At 40.3% G+C, this 13,954-nt stretch overlaps 1 protein-coding gene across 1 annotated transcript in view; it reads left to right on the forward strand.

The window, feature by feature from the left end:
- The window catches only part of LOC136863284 (beta-1,3-glucan-binding protein), a 155,963-nt gene that overhangs the window by 118,536 nt on the left and 23,473 nt on the right, over positions 1–13,954 (forward strand). The window contains exons 3-5 of the mRNA XM_067139671.2: positions 2,286–2,405; positions 9,623–9,750; positions 13,225–13,420. Coding sequence (XP_066995772.1) covers positions 2,286–2,405; positions 9,623–9,750; positions 13,225–13,420 — 444 coding nt within the window. The remainder of the gene's footprint in view (positions 1–2,285; positions 2,406–9,622; positions 9,751–13,224; positions 13,421–13,954) is intronic.

The raw sequence follows: 13,954 nt of genomic DNA on the forward strand, positions 1-13,954 counted from the left end.
GACCAGGTCATTGATCGTTGTGATTAAATTTTCAGCACGAATGCCAAGTTCCCAGCGTCAACATGGGGTCTTTATAGCTTTGGTGAGCTTCGAGAAAATACAAACGAATCCTTACAACTCGCGCATTTTAAAATAGGCACAATTATATGACAGCAAGAAAATAAGCTGGAATGATTTTGTAAAGCAGGCTTCAACGAAAACAAGCTTTCGAAGAAAAAATAAAATGTTGTAATACATGTTCAAGAAGGGAATTATTTAAGAACTGTATGTTAGTCCTTAGCCCCGTTTCTTGATACGGGGTCGAGTATGAGGTGAAATGAATTTATGTGGCATGTTTTACAGCCGGATGCCCTTCCTGACGACAACCTCAGTTGAGGAAGTCATGAAGATGAAATGAATGACGGTAAGTGAAACTGGGTGAGGAGGTGGACGGAATCGGCTGTGGCCTGGAAGTGAAAATAGGAAACCACGGAAAACAATTCTCAGGACAACCGGCGGTGAGGTTGGAACCCACACGTCTCCCGAATGCAGGGCTTGGCTCCGTAGCCGTAGTGCGCTAACACGAGTGGCTACTCTGCTCGGTACGGGAATTATGTAATAATAACTAGCCATTATTCTCTACAGATAACCAATAATTTTTAATCACATCTACGAATTCTTAGTTTTAAATTCTACTTCATTAAACATTACAATAATGTACACAGCACAACTTGAAACTTGTAAATATAAAGTACAATATCGCAGGGAGCCTCAAGTCTGGACAGTGACAAGGGAAGTCTATGAAATCTCCTTTGCAAAAGCATGCCGGGTTATTTATTTTCCGTCATATAGACTACTTGTGACCACTTTGAAAAGCGAATATTGGTTATTGCGCTTTCTAGTTTTTATGCTGATTATCCCCGTATAGCAGTTTCAAATTCTGATCTACGCGTGCTTTTGGACATCCAGAAGAATGTTAGTGAATAAGAAAATATTTGAATGGCAATGGTAGAGGGAAGAGTTTAGTCTGCAATGGAAGGATTCAGCTGCATTGTGGTTTCTCGAAGTTCACCAAAACTATCAAGAGTTCATACTGCTGGTGGGAACTTGGCATCTGGTGAATTGTGCATATCGGAAATGCAATCACAAAAAGTCAATTATCTTGTCTTTACATTTGTCGGCAATAAAATCGTGTGCATCGTCCATTTCATTCAATGCCAAGGACGGGAGACGAATTCCCATGTTCAGTGCTTACTTCAGATGATCCATTCAGAACTAACCAGGAAACATATGCTTACGCATCTCCTGACCCATTCAAAATGGAATAGGAAAAGCCCAGGAATTGGAAGGAAGCGACCGTGGCCTTAATTAAGGTACAGCTCTGGTATTTGCCTGGTGTGGAAATGGAAAAGCACGGAAAACCATCTTCAGGGCTGCCGACAGTGGGGCTCGAACCCACTATCTCCCGATTACTGAATACTGGCCGCACTTAAGCGACTACAGCTATCGATCCCGGTATTATTATTATTATTATTATTATTATTATTATTATTATTATTATTATTATTATTATTATTATTATTGTTAATAGCGTAGTGTTACTCTCTAACAAGTGACGTTCCGTTGTTCTGTGTCATCTTCTACCCAAAGTGTCCGGTTGCTTGGTTGAATAATCAGCGTAGTACTCTTCACTTCGGAGGGCCCCGGGTTCGATTCCCGGCCGGGTCGGAGATTTTATCCTTAAATGGTTACTTCCATTGGCCGGGTGACTGGCTGTTTGCACTGTCCCCAACATCCCTGCAACTCACACACCACATACAACACTATCCTCCACTACAATTACCCGCATCCTATTTTAAACGCGAGAGATGCCACCCACCCTCGTCGGGGGGGTTCTTCCTTACAAGGGCTGTACCAGGCTAGAAATAGCCACATGAAATTATTAAAATCATTATCTACCCAAAATACTTTAGAGCTTCAAAATATGTTGAGCGACTGGTAAGAATAATTTATGTTCTAACTCTAGCTATACAGCACTGAGGATTACAGCTTCTAACCAAATCTCACGGACGAAGCAGATAGTACTGATAGGCTAAGTTGGTTTTGCAACACTTGATCAGGTTACGAGGGGAAGAGGAAAGATGCCTGCTAGCTAACTTCGTGCTGAAGAGTTACACACATCACATCATCAACCTAGAACATCACATTCACTTTGTTCACAAGGTCATGGTCAGAACAATTATATCTTTATACTATTCTAAGAAATCTTTAATTTTGTAATTGTTTTACTCTATATTTCGTTCCAGTTACATACGTGATGGTATCCTGTACCTTCGTCCAACTCTAACTGCCGATGAGCACGGGAAGGACTTCCTCTACACCGGAAACATTACGGAATCGGACTGCAACTACAAACCTTGTAGCTCGTAAGTATTGAAATACGTGTGATTCTTCCTGGGGTGTAGGAGAGATCAGTAGGTCTCCAGTACAGCAGAGATCTCCTACAGAACAATTCGTAGTACACAGGTCAGGGGCCACATGATCATGTGAGATGACTGTGTTAACACCTGAGAGTCTCAGGTAACTTTTCAGATGATGGTGCATTGTGACAGCAATCGATGGTTTTCTTTTAAAACCTCGTATGTCACAATTTATCTTCCTACCCATTATTTTCCTTAAGAATGGTCACGCCTCCCAGCCACATATTCATATACCGTCCATCAGAATTATTTTCGTTGTGTTCATTTTCCTTCTTTTTTACAATTTGCCACACGTCGCACCGACACAGATAGGTCTTATGACGACTATGGGATAGGAAAGGGCTCGGAGTAGGTAGGAAGCGGCCGTGGTCTTAATTAAGGTACATCCCCATCATTTGCCTGGTGTGAAAATGGGAAAACACGCAAAAGCATCTTCAGGGCTGCCGACAGTGGGGTTCGAACCCACTGTCTCCCGGATGCAAGCTCACAGCTGCACGGCCCTAACCGCACGACCAACTTGCCCGGTTTCATTTTCCTATGCTAACGTGTAAAGGAAAATGGGCCTCACCATACCAAATTGTAGGGATGTTGTTTGTCAAGGCGAATTTGTGACTCCTACAGTGTAATATATTTAAAGTTCACATAGTTAACATAGACCGAGCTCGATAGCTGCAGTCGCTTACGTGCGGCCAGTATCCAGTATTCGGGAGATAGTGGGTTCGAATCCCACTGTCGGCAGCCCTGAAGGTGGTTTTCCGTGGTTTCCCATTTTCACACCAGGCAAATGCTGGGGCTGTACCTTAACTAAGGCCACGGCCACTTCCTTCCCACTCCCAGCCTTTTCCTGCCCCATCGTCGCCTTAAGAGATATCTGTGTGGGTGCGACGTAAAGCCAATAACAACAAAAAGAAACGTTAACATAGGCAAATGAACACAACGAAAATTCTTCTGACGGACTGCATTTAAATATGAGGTTGGGAGTCGTGACCAGTCCTAAGGTATATAAAGAACAAAATGGGTAGTAAGAGCATAAGGACATCGAAATATTTCGTCGTTGCGTCCGGAGCACCGCTATGTGACAATGTTCAGGGGAGAAATACCGACCCGCAGTAGAACGAAAATTCATGCAATACTGAACCTTAGATGACAGAACCTTTTTGGTCAGAGTTCTAAGCTGAAATATTATCAGATAGCGGGTTTTCTTAGGCGCAACGGCGACTTGTGCATATGCACCGCATAACGCAGAATTCCTCGTATTAACAACTTGTTCGACAACTGATACGAATCCCTGTCGCCCTCCTCTCCAAGTATCCGTTGTATTAAAAGGTACCCACAACCATACAAATTGCACTGAGAAAAGATTTTTATTTTCCGTCCAACAATGCGTGATTTACAGTTAGACCTAATATAGCACCTGTTCCACATCATCAATACATAATCATGATCAATATACTTTATTGTGCACTCTTTATACATAAGAAAAACCAGGCTTTGCTGAGCTGAGCTTGTGAATAAACGTGAGAGCAACGAAGTGCAAGGAAATCAGTTTGAGTACAACAGTATAGGAATACGATAGGGCGATGGCACAGCCAGGTCCAGTTGACCAAAGCGGAGACCAAAATGGAATATGCTATAGTAATAAAATTGGCTTTGCAGAATGTTTGATGGCGGCAGCCACACTGGCTTCTTTGTTAATCATTGGAGGCGTCGAGATGTACAACTTGGGAGGACATGGAGAAAATTAAGGAAATTGTGCGTAAAGACTGGCCATACAAAGGAAATGCGTGGAGTGCAGTCTCATTAAATCGAGGAAATGAAGGACTGTAATACAAAGAACTGTCGTCGATGAAGAAAAAAATGGAAGAAAACAAAGAGGACATCCCGCCCCTGTTATAAACGGTCCGAAAAGGTCCGTAAGAGTTAATAGTAACTCATTCTTTCTTTATATTGGGATACCCTTAACTTTCCCAGAATATGTACAGACCTCACTTCCTCGTTGTCTATTGCGAAAAATCCTCATATTAGTGGGAACGTTTACCTAAGACAAGCTATCTAAGTACATTACAAAGATATATAGCTATGTAGTTATTTCTGTCCGCCTCTGTGGTGTAGTGGTTAATGAGATTAGCTGCCACCCCCGGAGGTCCGCGTTCGATTCCCGGCTCTGCCACGAAATTTGAAAAGTGGTATAAGGACTGGAACAGGGTCCACTCAACCTCGGGAGGTCAACTGAGTAGAGAGGGTTTCGATTCCCACTTGAGCCATCCTCGAAGGGATTTCCAGTAGTTTCTCACTTCTCCTTCAGGCAAATGCCGGCTACTTCCTTCCCTCTTACTTGTCTATCGATTCCAATTTTCCTATCCCCACACAAGGCCTCTCTTCTGCATAGCAGGTGAGGCCGCCTAGGCGAGGTACTGGTCCTTCCCTAGTTGTATCTAAAAGACCCAAAGTCTGACGCTAAAGGACACTGCTTCGAGGCGGTAGAGGTGAGATCCCTTATTGAGTCCGAGGGAAAAATCAACCCTAGAGTGTAAACGGATTAAGAAAGAAAGAAAGAAAGAAAGAAAGAAAGAAAGAAAGAAAGAAAGAAAGAAAGAAAGAAAGGAAGAAAGAAAGAAGTTATTTCTACTTCATATAAGACGTTTGGGACATCGTGGTTAACTCTCCCCAGTCATATGTGTGTGTGTATGTGTGTGTGTAAAGACTAATAAGTAGGGCTCGGATGTTTAAGACCTAAAAATAGCTCAAATAAGCAAGCAAATATGACCTCAAAAGTGATTAAATATGACGTAAAAATTGCAAAATGTGACCCGAAAATGATTAATATAAATATGGCCATTTAAAAATAAGTTATAAATTGAAACGTCAATTCCACTGATACATATTTGTTAACTAAACTCTTTATTCTTACTTTCATATTCATTTTCTGAATATACACGTTTAGCAGTTATTCACAGTCTATTGTCCTTGATTCAGTTATCAAACATTCGTGAATACATACCTATAAAGTACTTTCGCTAAGATTATAAACCACACAACATTTTAAAAGTCAAAATATGTTTATACCCTTCATTGGTGGTTTGAAATACGAAGAAAACTAGAAATCAATCTATTTTAAAAAATATTTTGAAACGTTTAAGCCCAGATTACATTAATATTGTTCAAATGCGTTAAAGTTTAAATTGAGCACCACGAAACGAATTAAGTAGATGTCTTTCGATACATTATGGTAGGGCGACTCGACATATACTGTAGTGCAAATTCGTATAAGTTTTTCATTCTTCTCCACGGGTGGTATTGAAGTGTATGACAAGATTTTTCTTCAAAGCATCAGGCGCAAAAGATCTCCGATTATCACTTAACACATTCTTTAAGAAGGGAAGCTCCTTTCTACGTCACAATACGTTGTTGGTGCATATTCAAATAATATTAAATCACTGCTGTCGAGTATGCACTCATCTTGAGATGTACTGGTACCTTCTCCTCTAAGAACATCATTTACCTTGCACACACAGCGAAAACCGTCACTTTGATTAAGCAAATTTTAAAGTTTCCATATTACACTGACGCCAACTATACCATGTGATTGTTGTGCTGAAAGTTCAACACTTCTTACAATTTCAATACTTGCATGTATTTCTAAGCTAGCAGCTTCTAAGCGAGAAATTGCACTCGATATAATTTCAAAGTTCGACTTAATGTATGTCCGATTTGCTGACAAATTGTAGGAAAACAGTTCCTGCGCAATCTTGATAGAAGAGGCAGAGTCTACCATTTGCATTAACAACAGATTTGATATGGAAAAGGAGTTTTGTAAATACTAATTCTCATTCGGAAAATTGACGATGACTTTGCACAGCTACAGTTGTCGCCAAACCGCCCAAATATGACCGAAATACGACGTTTCTACGAAAATAGCTTAAAATATGACCTTATGACAAAAAATAGCCGAAATATGCATTTATATGACAAATAAAAATCACTTAATTGTGACTATAATCACCTGATTTGCACCAAAATCCAGCCAGCCAAGAAAATAGAGACAAAGAAAAAATATGACTTTTCCTAAACACCCTGACTGACAGATGGCCTAGATGTTAAACCTCTCTTCCCCACCTACAAAATATAATTATTTTACATCCACCTACGACCCCTATATACCGTAGTTCTGTAGACCATAGAGCCACTCAATCTAATCTCACTCTTTCCACTGGAACAAAGTCAGACTCGTTGGCTGAATGGTCAGCGCACTGGCCTTCGGTTCAGAGGGTCCCGGGTTCGATTCCCGGCCGGGTCGGGGATTTTAAACTTAATTGGTTAATTCCAATGGCTCGGGGGCTGGGTGTTCGTGCTGTCTCCAACATCCCTGCAACTCAGACACCACACATAACACTATCCTCCTCCACAATAACACGCAGTTACCTACAAATGGCAGATGCCGCCCACCCTCATCGGAGGGTCTGCCTTACAAGGGCTGCACTCGGCTAGAAATAGCCACACGAAATTAAAAAAAACTGGAACAAACATTACACTCACTTTGATTGGAGTTACTGTGATACTTGGCATCAAATGTTTACAACACTTTTGCACTAATAAGACAGGGACGATGTATCTTAGAGATGAAAGACACGTGACAAGGTGATCAAGGTCTGGTGTTGCGTAGCGCAACCTTTAAATAATCTATGTACGACATCTGTTTACTCCAGTTGGCTTCTACTGACCGTGATATTGGCACATTTCTCAAGGCTGAAAGTCATTAAAGCATTTTCTCATCTATAATTTTCTTCTCGGTTGTACAAGGAAGATCAAATTATGAAGTCGTAACTGTTAGTTTGTTGTTACTTATTTCTTTCAATTTCATGTGATTGCAGTTATGTAAGAAGTCTGTTACTTCATCACACTGCAAGTGTTAATGAATAATTCCATGGAACTGAGATAATTATTCCATTCATTCCAGTTACTTAACGACTCCAGGATTACTACATCCATCAAACAATACGTTTAGGCTAATTTTGGAAGGAAGCAGGGGTGGTTGACATGTGTATAAGTGGATTAAGTGGTTGACCCCATAAGATAACACACATTCTTATTCCTGGCTCATTCACCAATTTACTGGAGTCAACTCTTGATATAATTTATTTAATTTTTTGAATTTGCTTTACGTCGCACCGACACGGATAGGTTTTATAACGACGATGGGATATGAAAGGCCCAGGAGTGGGAATGAAGCAGCCGTGGCCTTAGTTAAGGTACAGCCCCAGAATTTGCCTGGTTTGGAAATGGGAAACAACGGAAAACTATCTTCAGGGCTGCCGACAGTGGGGTTTGAACCCACTACCTCCCGAATACAGGCACACAGCTACGCGCCGCTAACCGAACGGCCAACTGGCCCGGTAGCTCTTGATATACGTAAGCCCGCAGGTTTAGGGCCGAATGCCCTTCATAACGCCAACCCATCGTGGAGAGATGTATTCCCTATTGCGTGTTTCTGAGGTGGCTGGTAGTGTGGTGTTTTGTGTGTGAATGAACAGAAGTATATTAAGACGACCTGTAATACCCAGTCCCCGAGCAAATAAATTAACGATTCGCTGTTAAAATCCCCAACCCGGAATAGAATCCGGGGCCCTATGAACTGAAGGCCAGTACGATAACCATTCAGCCAAGAAGCCTCACAAGATATAGCGTACAGAATTGTGTAATTATTTTGTGCTTTTCATTATTTCCGTTATAAATCATAATTATAGCTGTTCTAAACATAATAATTTCTAAAGTAATCCCGAAATAAGCAGGCAAAGATTTAGCACTAACGGAGAGACTTAAAAACCGCAAAAGCCTTGTTTCCTTTAATCACCAGTTTGTTAGAGTAAAGAAAACTGGAGCAACAAAAGAACTTATAGTTAATTTACTTCAGGTTCCTGGAAGTCCAGAAAAATGTTCCCTAACGTGGCAGTAAATTTACTGATTCCGGAATTTTTACATTTAAACACTCTTAAATTCCAGTGGAATTCTATCCTTGAGTATAGAAGACAAGTACCTAACGAAGTACGCTATTCAAGTGAAAGTTTCTCGTTTATACTCGTTCGAATAAATTCACGTTTCATTCCATTGGCTACCTTTCTTAGCCACTTCATTTAATTTCAACTCGTTTGATGGACTATTCCAAAGATTATTCATTGTTCTTGAATGAACTTCGTCACTAGCGTTGTACCAAGGCAGCCGTGGTTCGAATCCCACCCAATGCATGTAGGAGTCTTAAAATGAAAAATAATGTGTCTTTGGTTCGGGTTACACATCAAGCTATGATACATGACTATAGTTACATCAAGTCACGTAAGACAGCAAGATAGCTTGAATTAACTTTACGTTAAACTTAATATTGAAGTTAGTTTTTGTAATAAAACGATAAAACGTTTTACTGCTGCACAAAAGAATGCTTTCTTCCCCGACATATATATTCTAACTTACTAAGTAACCCCATGGCAGTACAGTCCTGAATGGCCTTGGCCTACCAAGCGACCGCTGCTCAGCCCGAAGGCCTGCAGATTACAAGTTGTGATGTGGTCAGCACGACGAACCTTCTCGGCCGTTATTCTTGGCTTTCTAGACCGGGACCGCTATCTCACCGTCAGATAGCTCCTCAATTGTAATCATGTAGGCTGAGTGGACCTCGAACCAACTCCCAGATCCCGGTAAAAATCCCTGAACTGGCCGGGAATCGAACCCGGGGCCTTCGAGTAAGAGGCAGGCACGCTAACCCTACACCACGGAGCCGACCATGTATAAACTAATTCGTGCTATTTATGCAGGTAATAATAATAATAATAATAATAATAATAATAATAATAATAATAATGGCGTATGGCCTCCGGAGGATCCTGGTGCGGGTCTTTTTCTCGTAGACGGCCTATTAGGCGACCTGCATGTCTGTGAAGATGAGGGCCCTACCTAGGATGGTTTCTAATGCTGAATACGCCATACACACCCAGCCCCGAGCCATTGAAGTTAACCAATTAAGGTTAAAATCCCCGACCCAGCCGGGAATCGAACTGGGGGCCCTGTGAACCGAAGACCAGTACGCTGACCATTCAGGCAACGAGACGGACATTTATCCAAGTGCTAAGAAGTGACGAAACCGATTAAGTCGATCTCATTCTTTTTTTCAGAGTGGCCAACAAGGACATTGTTCTTCCAATTCAGTCAAGTAGAATCCGAACAATCAATTCCTTCAGTTTTCGCTATGGACGTCTTGAAATTCGTGCTCAAATGCCGCGTGGAGACTGGATATGGCCTGGTAAGTACCTCAAGTCTTCTTCATTTAATTTGCACTTTCTATTATATTAACCAGAGAATTCTGTTTTCTGCACTAAAATTACAGTTATATTTCCCATGACACAGCGCAACGTTATATTAATGAAACAAACAGATTTGTCCTACATTAAAATATCAAACGCCACCAACAATATGGAAATAAGTTCAAGTCAAATGTATTTCTCTTTTTTTGTTTCACTCATCCTTGTGAAACGACGTTAAGATAATCTGGATAAAATTAAGATCAATTTTAAATTGTTTTGTTGTTCAATAGCCTACGAATTAAATCCTATTATATTCTATGTTCTTAATTCCTACCTAACAGGGTTAATGTGACGTGTAATTTGGTAGTATATTAACTGCTTGTGACATTGTTCACATGGAATGTCACATGCCAAAGTCACAATTGGATATTGTTATGTAGGCCTACTAACATACTATGAAGCTGAATACAAAATCTGTCTTGTACTAGAACGGTGTAATGTTTCCATTAAGAAAATGAAAGTGACATATCGAAGTCGTAATGACGTAAGGTTGGTCATGTTCATTTCATTCTCCCAGTGTGAATCAAGCCCCAAAGTAAACTGGCTTCCGATGAACGTGGTCCACGAGCGAGACAAGTATTTCCATCCAGATACTTCGAAGAAATAACTGAGGATGTTCTGAATGAGTTAAGTTATGACTCCTTACACCTATATGAACCCGAGGAAGGCGAAGAATCTACCAGTTGAGGCAAATTTCACTATGAATTTTTAGTAAATATGTTTGGTTTTGTTTGACGTTTTGAAGAACAGTTATTAATTCGCCAAAGTGGGCCATGTTTCAAACATTATAAATCTGAGTCTCAACTCAGATGATACTTTGTCAGTCACTGCATGAAAGTTATGAAATCAAAAGGGCACTTTAATTGATGGGGAGTACTTCGAAGAGAAACGAGTTACCCTTCCAACAGAAAAAAATAAACTATTGTGGAAAATATCATACGCTGCCATTGATTAACCTTCGTGCGTGCACCAAATATATTAAGGAATATTCACGTTATTGTCGGACTTCTGAGGAAGTTTCTAAAGAAACTGGAAGTTTAAAATCATACTTAAGTCTAATAATTACTGCACGCCCGTACTATAAGGTTAAAAATTATTGTTACATTCCTCAAATAGTAATTAATAATAATAATAATAATAATAATGTTATTTGATTTACGTCCCACTAACTACTTTGACGGTCTTCGGAGACGCCGAGGTGCCGGAATTTAGTCCCGCAGGAGTTCTTTTAAAATAGTAATTAGACATACTTCTACGTTCTCGTATAGCTGTACATGAACTCTGTGTTGATATCTATGTATATATAAAATTGGATGTTGGTATGTTTGAAGCTAATAGACTCAAAAACTACTGGACCGATTTCGCTGAAATTTTTACAGTTTGTTCTTATTACATCCGAGAGGGATTATGAAGTAGTTTGAACGAAATCTGATTGGTAGTTCGGCACTAAGGGGTGAAAAATAAAGTATGGGAAGATAAGCAAACCGCAAGACAAATCCGATCAGCGGGTTGCCTACCCAACAGTATGTGAAGATCATGATGTGTTCCTTAAAACTTATTTCTGCTTTTATATCTTCTATGAACTGTGACACTCAAAATGCTGTTTAAGTCAAGTTCATCCCGAATAGGACCCCTAGGGGTGGGGTTGAAAGGGGGGGGGGGTGAGATATTAATGTAGAATCCATAGTTTTCGGGGTCGCTGAGATGAATACATGCACTTCAGATGTTGTTTTAATTCCAATTTCAGCTCCAATGGCATGGGGGTGAGAGATGACAGTGGTGGTGGTGATAATTATTGTTTTAAGAAGAGTTACAACTAAGCAACCATCCCCTATTAACTAATCAGAGGGAAAACTGAAGAGATCTGACACTTCGAAAAGTGAAGGAACTGGCCAAAGAAACGTAACGGCCAAGGAAAGACAATAACAAGAAAAAGAGTCGACCAAGTGAGGTCGGATAGGTTACATGAAAGTGATGAGCCTGACACAAGTAAGTTGAAATAATGCCAGGACCCCGCTAAGGACCTCATGTTTGCCAACACACGCTCGAAGTGTAAGAGCCCTGAGACCCTTTTAGCGGACACTTACGACAAGCAGGGGATACCCTGGATGTTATTCTAGCGCCAGATCCCCCAGGGAACATGGAGGTGAGAAGGGGTGCAAAAGAAATTGTACTAAACGACCGAGATTACGGAACAATGTGTGTAAAAACTTGATACCCATATGACGTACTATCTGGAAAATAACCGCGTGGTCAACCACTAGTCTATTTATAATGTTGATTAGGATGATTTGCAGTTAGGTAAGAGACCGAGTGAGGGGCTGCGCGGTTTGGGTCACGTAGCTGTCAGTTTGCATTCGGGAGATAGTGGCTTCGAACCCCACTGTCGGCAGCTCTGTAGATGGTTTTCCATGGTTTCCCATTTTCATAACCAGGCAAATGCTGGGGCTGTACCTTAATCGAGGCCACGGTCGATTCCTTCCCACTTCTACTTCTTTCCCGTCCCATCGTCGCCATAAGACCTATCTGTGTCGGTGCGACGTAAAGCAAATTCTAAGAAAACGTTTGGTAAGCACAGTAATTAGTCACACTGCCACGAACATGTATGGGAGTCGACAATGGAGGGTTTGGTGAAGGCCTCGTTCGCTGTGCGTATTTCTAATGACTTTATTCATGTTAGATTCATAATGACTTACGATCGATATCGTCTTATCAGTTTTCCTGACCTCAGTAAATAAAGAGGTAAACATAATCCTCATGGTCGTTCATGCCGAGGGCCGATGTTGGGCCCCTTTAAACAACAAGCATCATCATCATCACCATCATAATTCATGCCGACAGTTTCTGGTTTGACGTTTTGTGTTTAAACTACAGTATGGTATAACGTTCATCGTCTTCATTAACGATATTTAAAACTACAGCGTACTTTAAATCTCACAGATGAAATGAGTACGGTATACGTATGTATCGTATATTTCAAATGAGATTCCAACGCTTCACTATTTGCAAAGTTCCCCAATGTGCGACAGCTTGGAGTCGCAGGGCTTCATGCGAACCGATCCCAGTGTCCGGAGTTGAAAGAATCAACATTCTCGATTCCAGGATTCAATCACGCACATCCCTATTTACAAATAGTGCACCAGGCTATCAATAGCCACACAAAATGCTTACTACAATAATAATAGTAATTATTATTATTATCATCTAATTTGGCCTGCTGTAGTGATGAAGTTCACGTGTTAACTTACTGATAACCTTGCCCTGATGACGCATTGGGTGTACATTTTAAAATGATTAAATAACTGATACTTAGGAAAACCCACAGAGTCTTATGCTTCCGAATTCAAAACGTGTGTGTGTTCATAGAAAAACTACTTTGACTTTTACATTTATATATACAATTATTTTTTCAGCCATCTGGTTAAAGCCAAAGGAGAATTATTACGGTTCATGGCCTGCCTCAGGAGAAATCGATCTTGTGGAGACCCGTGGAAACCGAAAAATTCAAAACTCCAAAGGAGAATCTGAAGGAATTGACAGGATGGGTTCTACGTTGCACGTTGGTTACAACTCGTCTTACAATATTTGGCGGCCAACCCACTGGACCAAGTGAGTATGTCACATTCACTGTGCTCTGTATTATTATTATTATTATTATTATTATTATTATTATTATTATTATTATTATTATTATTATTATTATTATTATTATTTATGGTCACTGGAATGCAGGGAATGGAGAGTTCTGAAAGTATCACTGGAAAAGAGACTTAAATATTTGCAGCAAAATGGAAATTTGTGTACGAAATCAATTGAACAAACCATCCGATTCTGGAGTGTAAATGCAAGGAATCTTTAACAGAGATCTGTAAAATATACAAAGGATAATGTTAAGGCACAAAAAAAAACTGTCAAGTAAAAGACGAAAATTGTTCGTGTTTAATATGGGTATTCGTGAAACATGATTAATGCTCTACATTTGCAAAGAGATGGAAACATCACACCTGATAACAGGCTAAAGGGAGACAAGAAAAGGTAGATAAAAATATGACGAGGAAATACTAGTTAGATTATAAATGATATTCAATAATAAATGCATTAATAAGGATAGAGGCTAAAGGAGGGATACATTTAACAATGAAC

Source organism: Anabrus simplex, chromosome 2 (assembly GCF_040414725.1).
Source record: "Anabrus simplex isolate iqAnaSimp1 chromosome 2, ASM4041472v1, whole genome shotgun sequence".
NCBI classification, from domain to species: domain Eukaryota; kingdom Metazoa; phylum Arthropoda; class Insecta; order Orthoptera; family Tettigoniidae; genus Anabrus; species Anabrus simplex.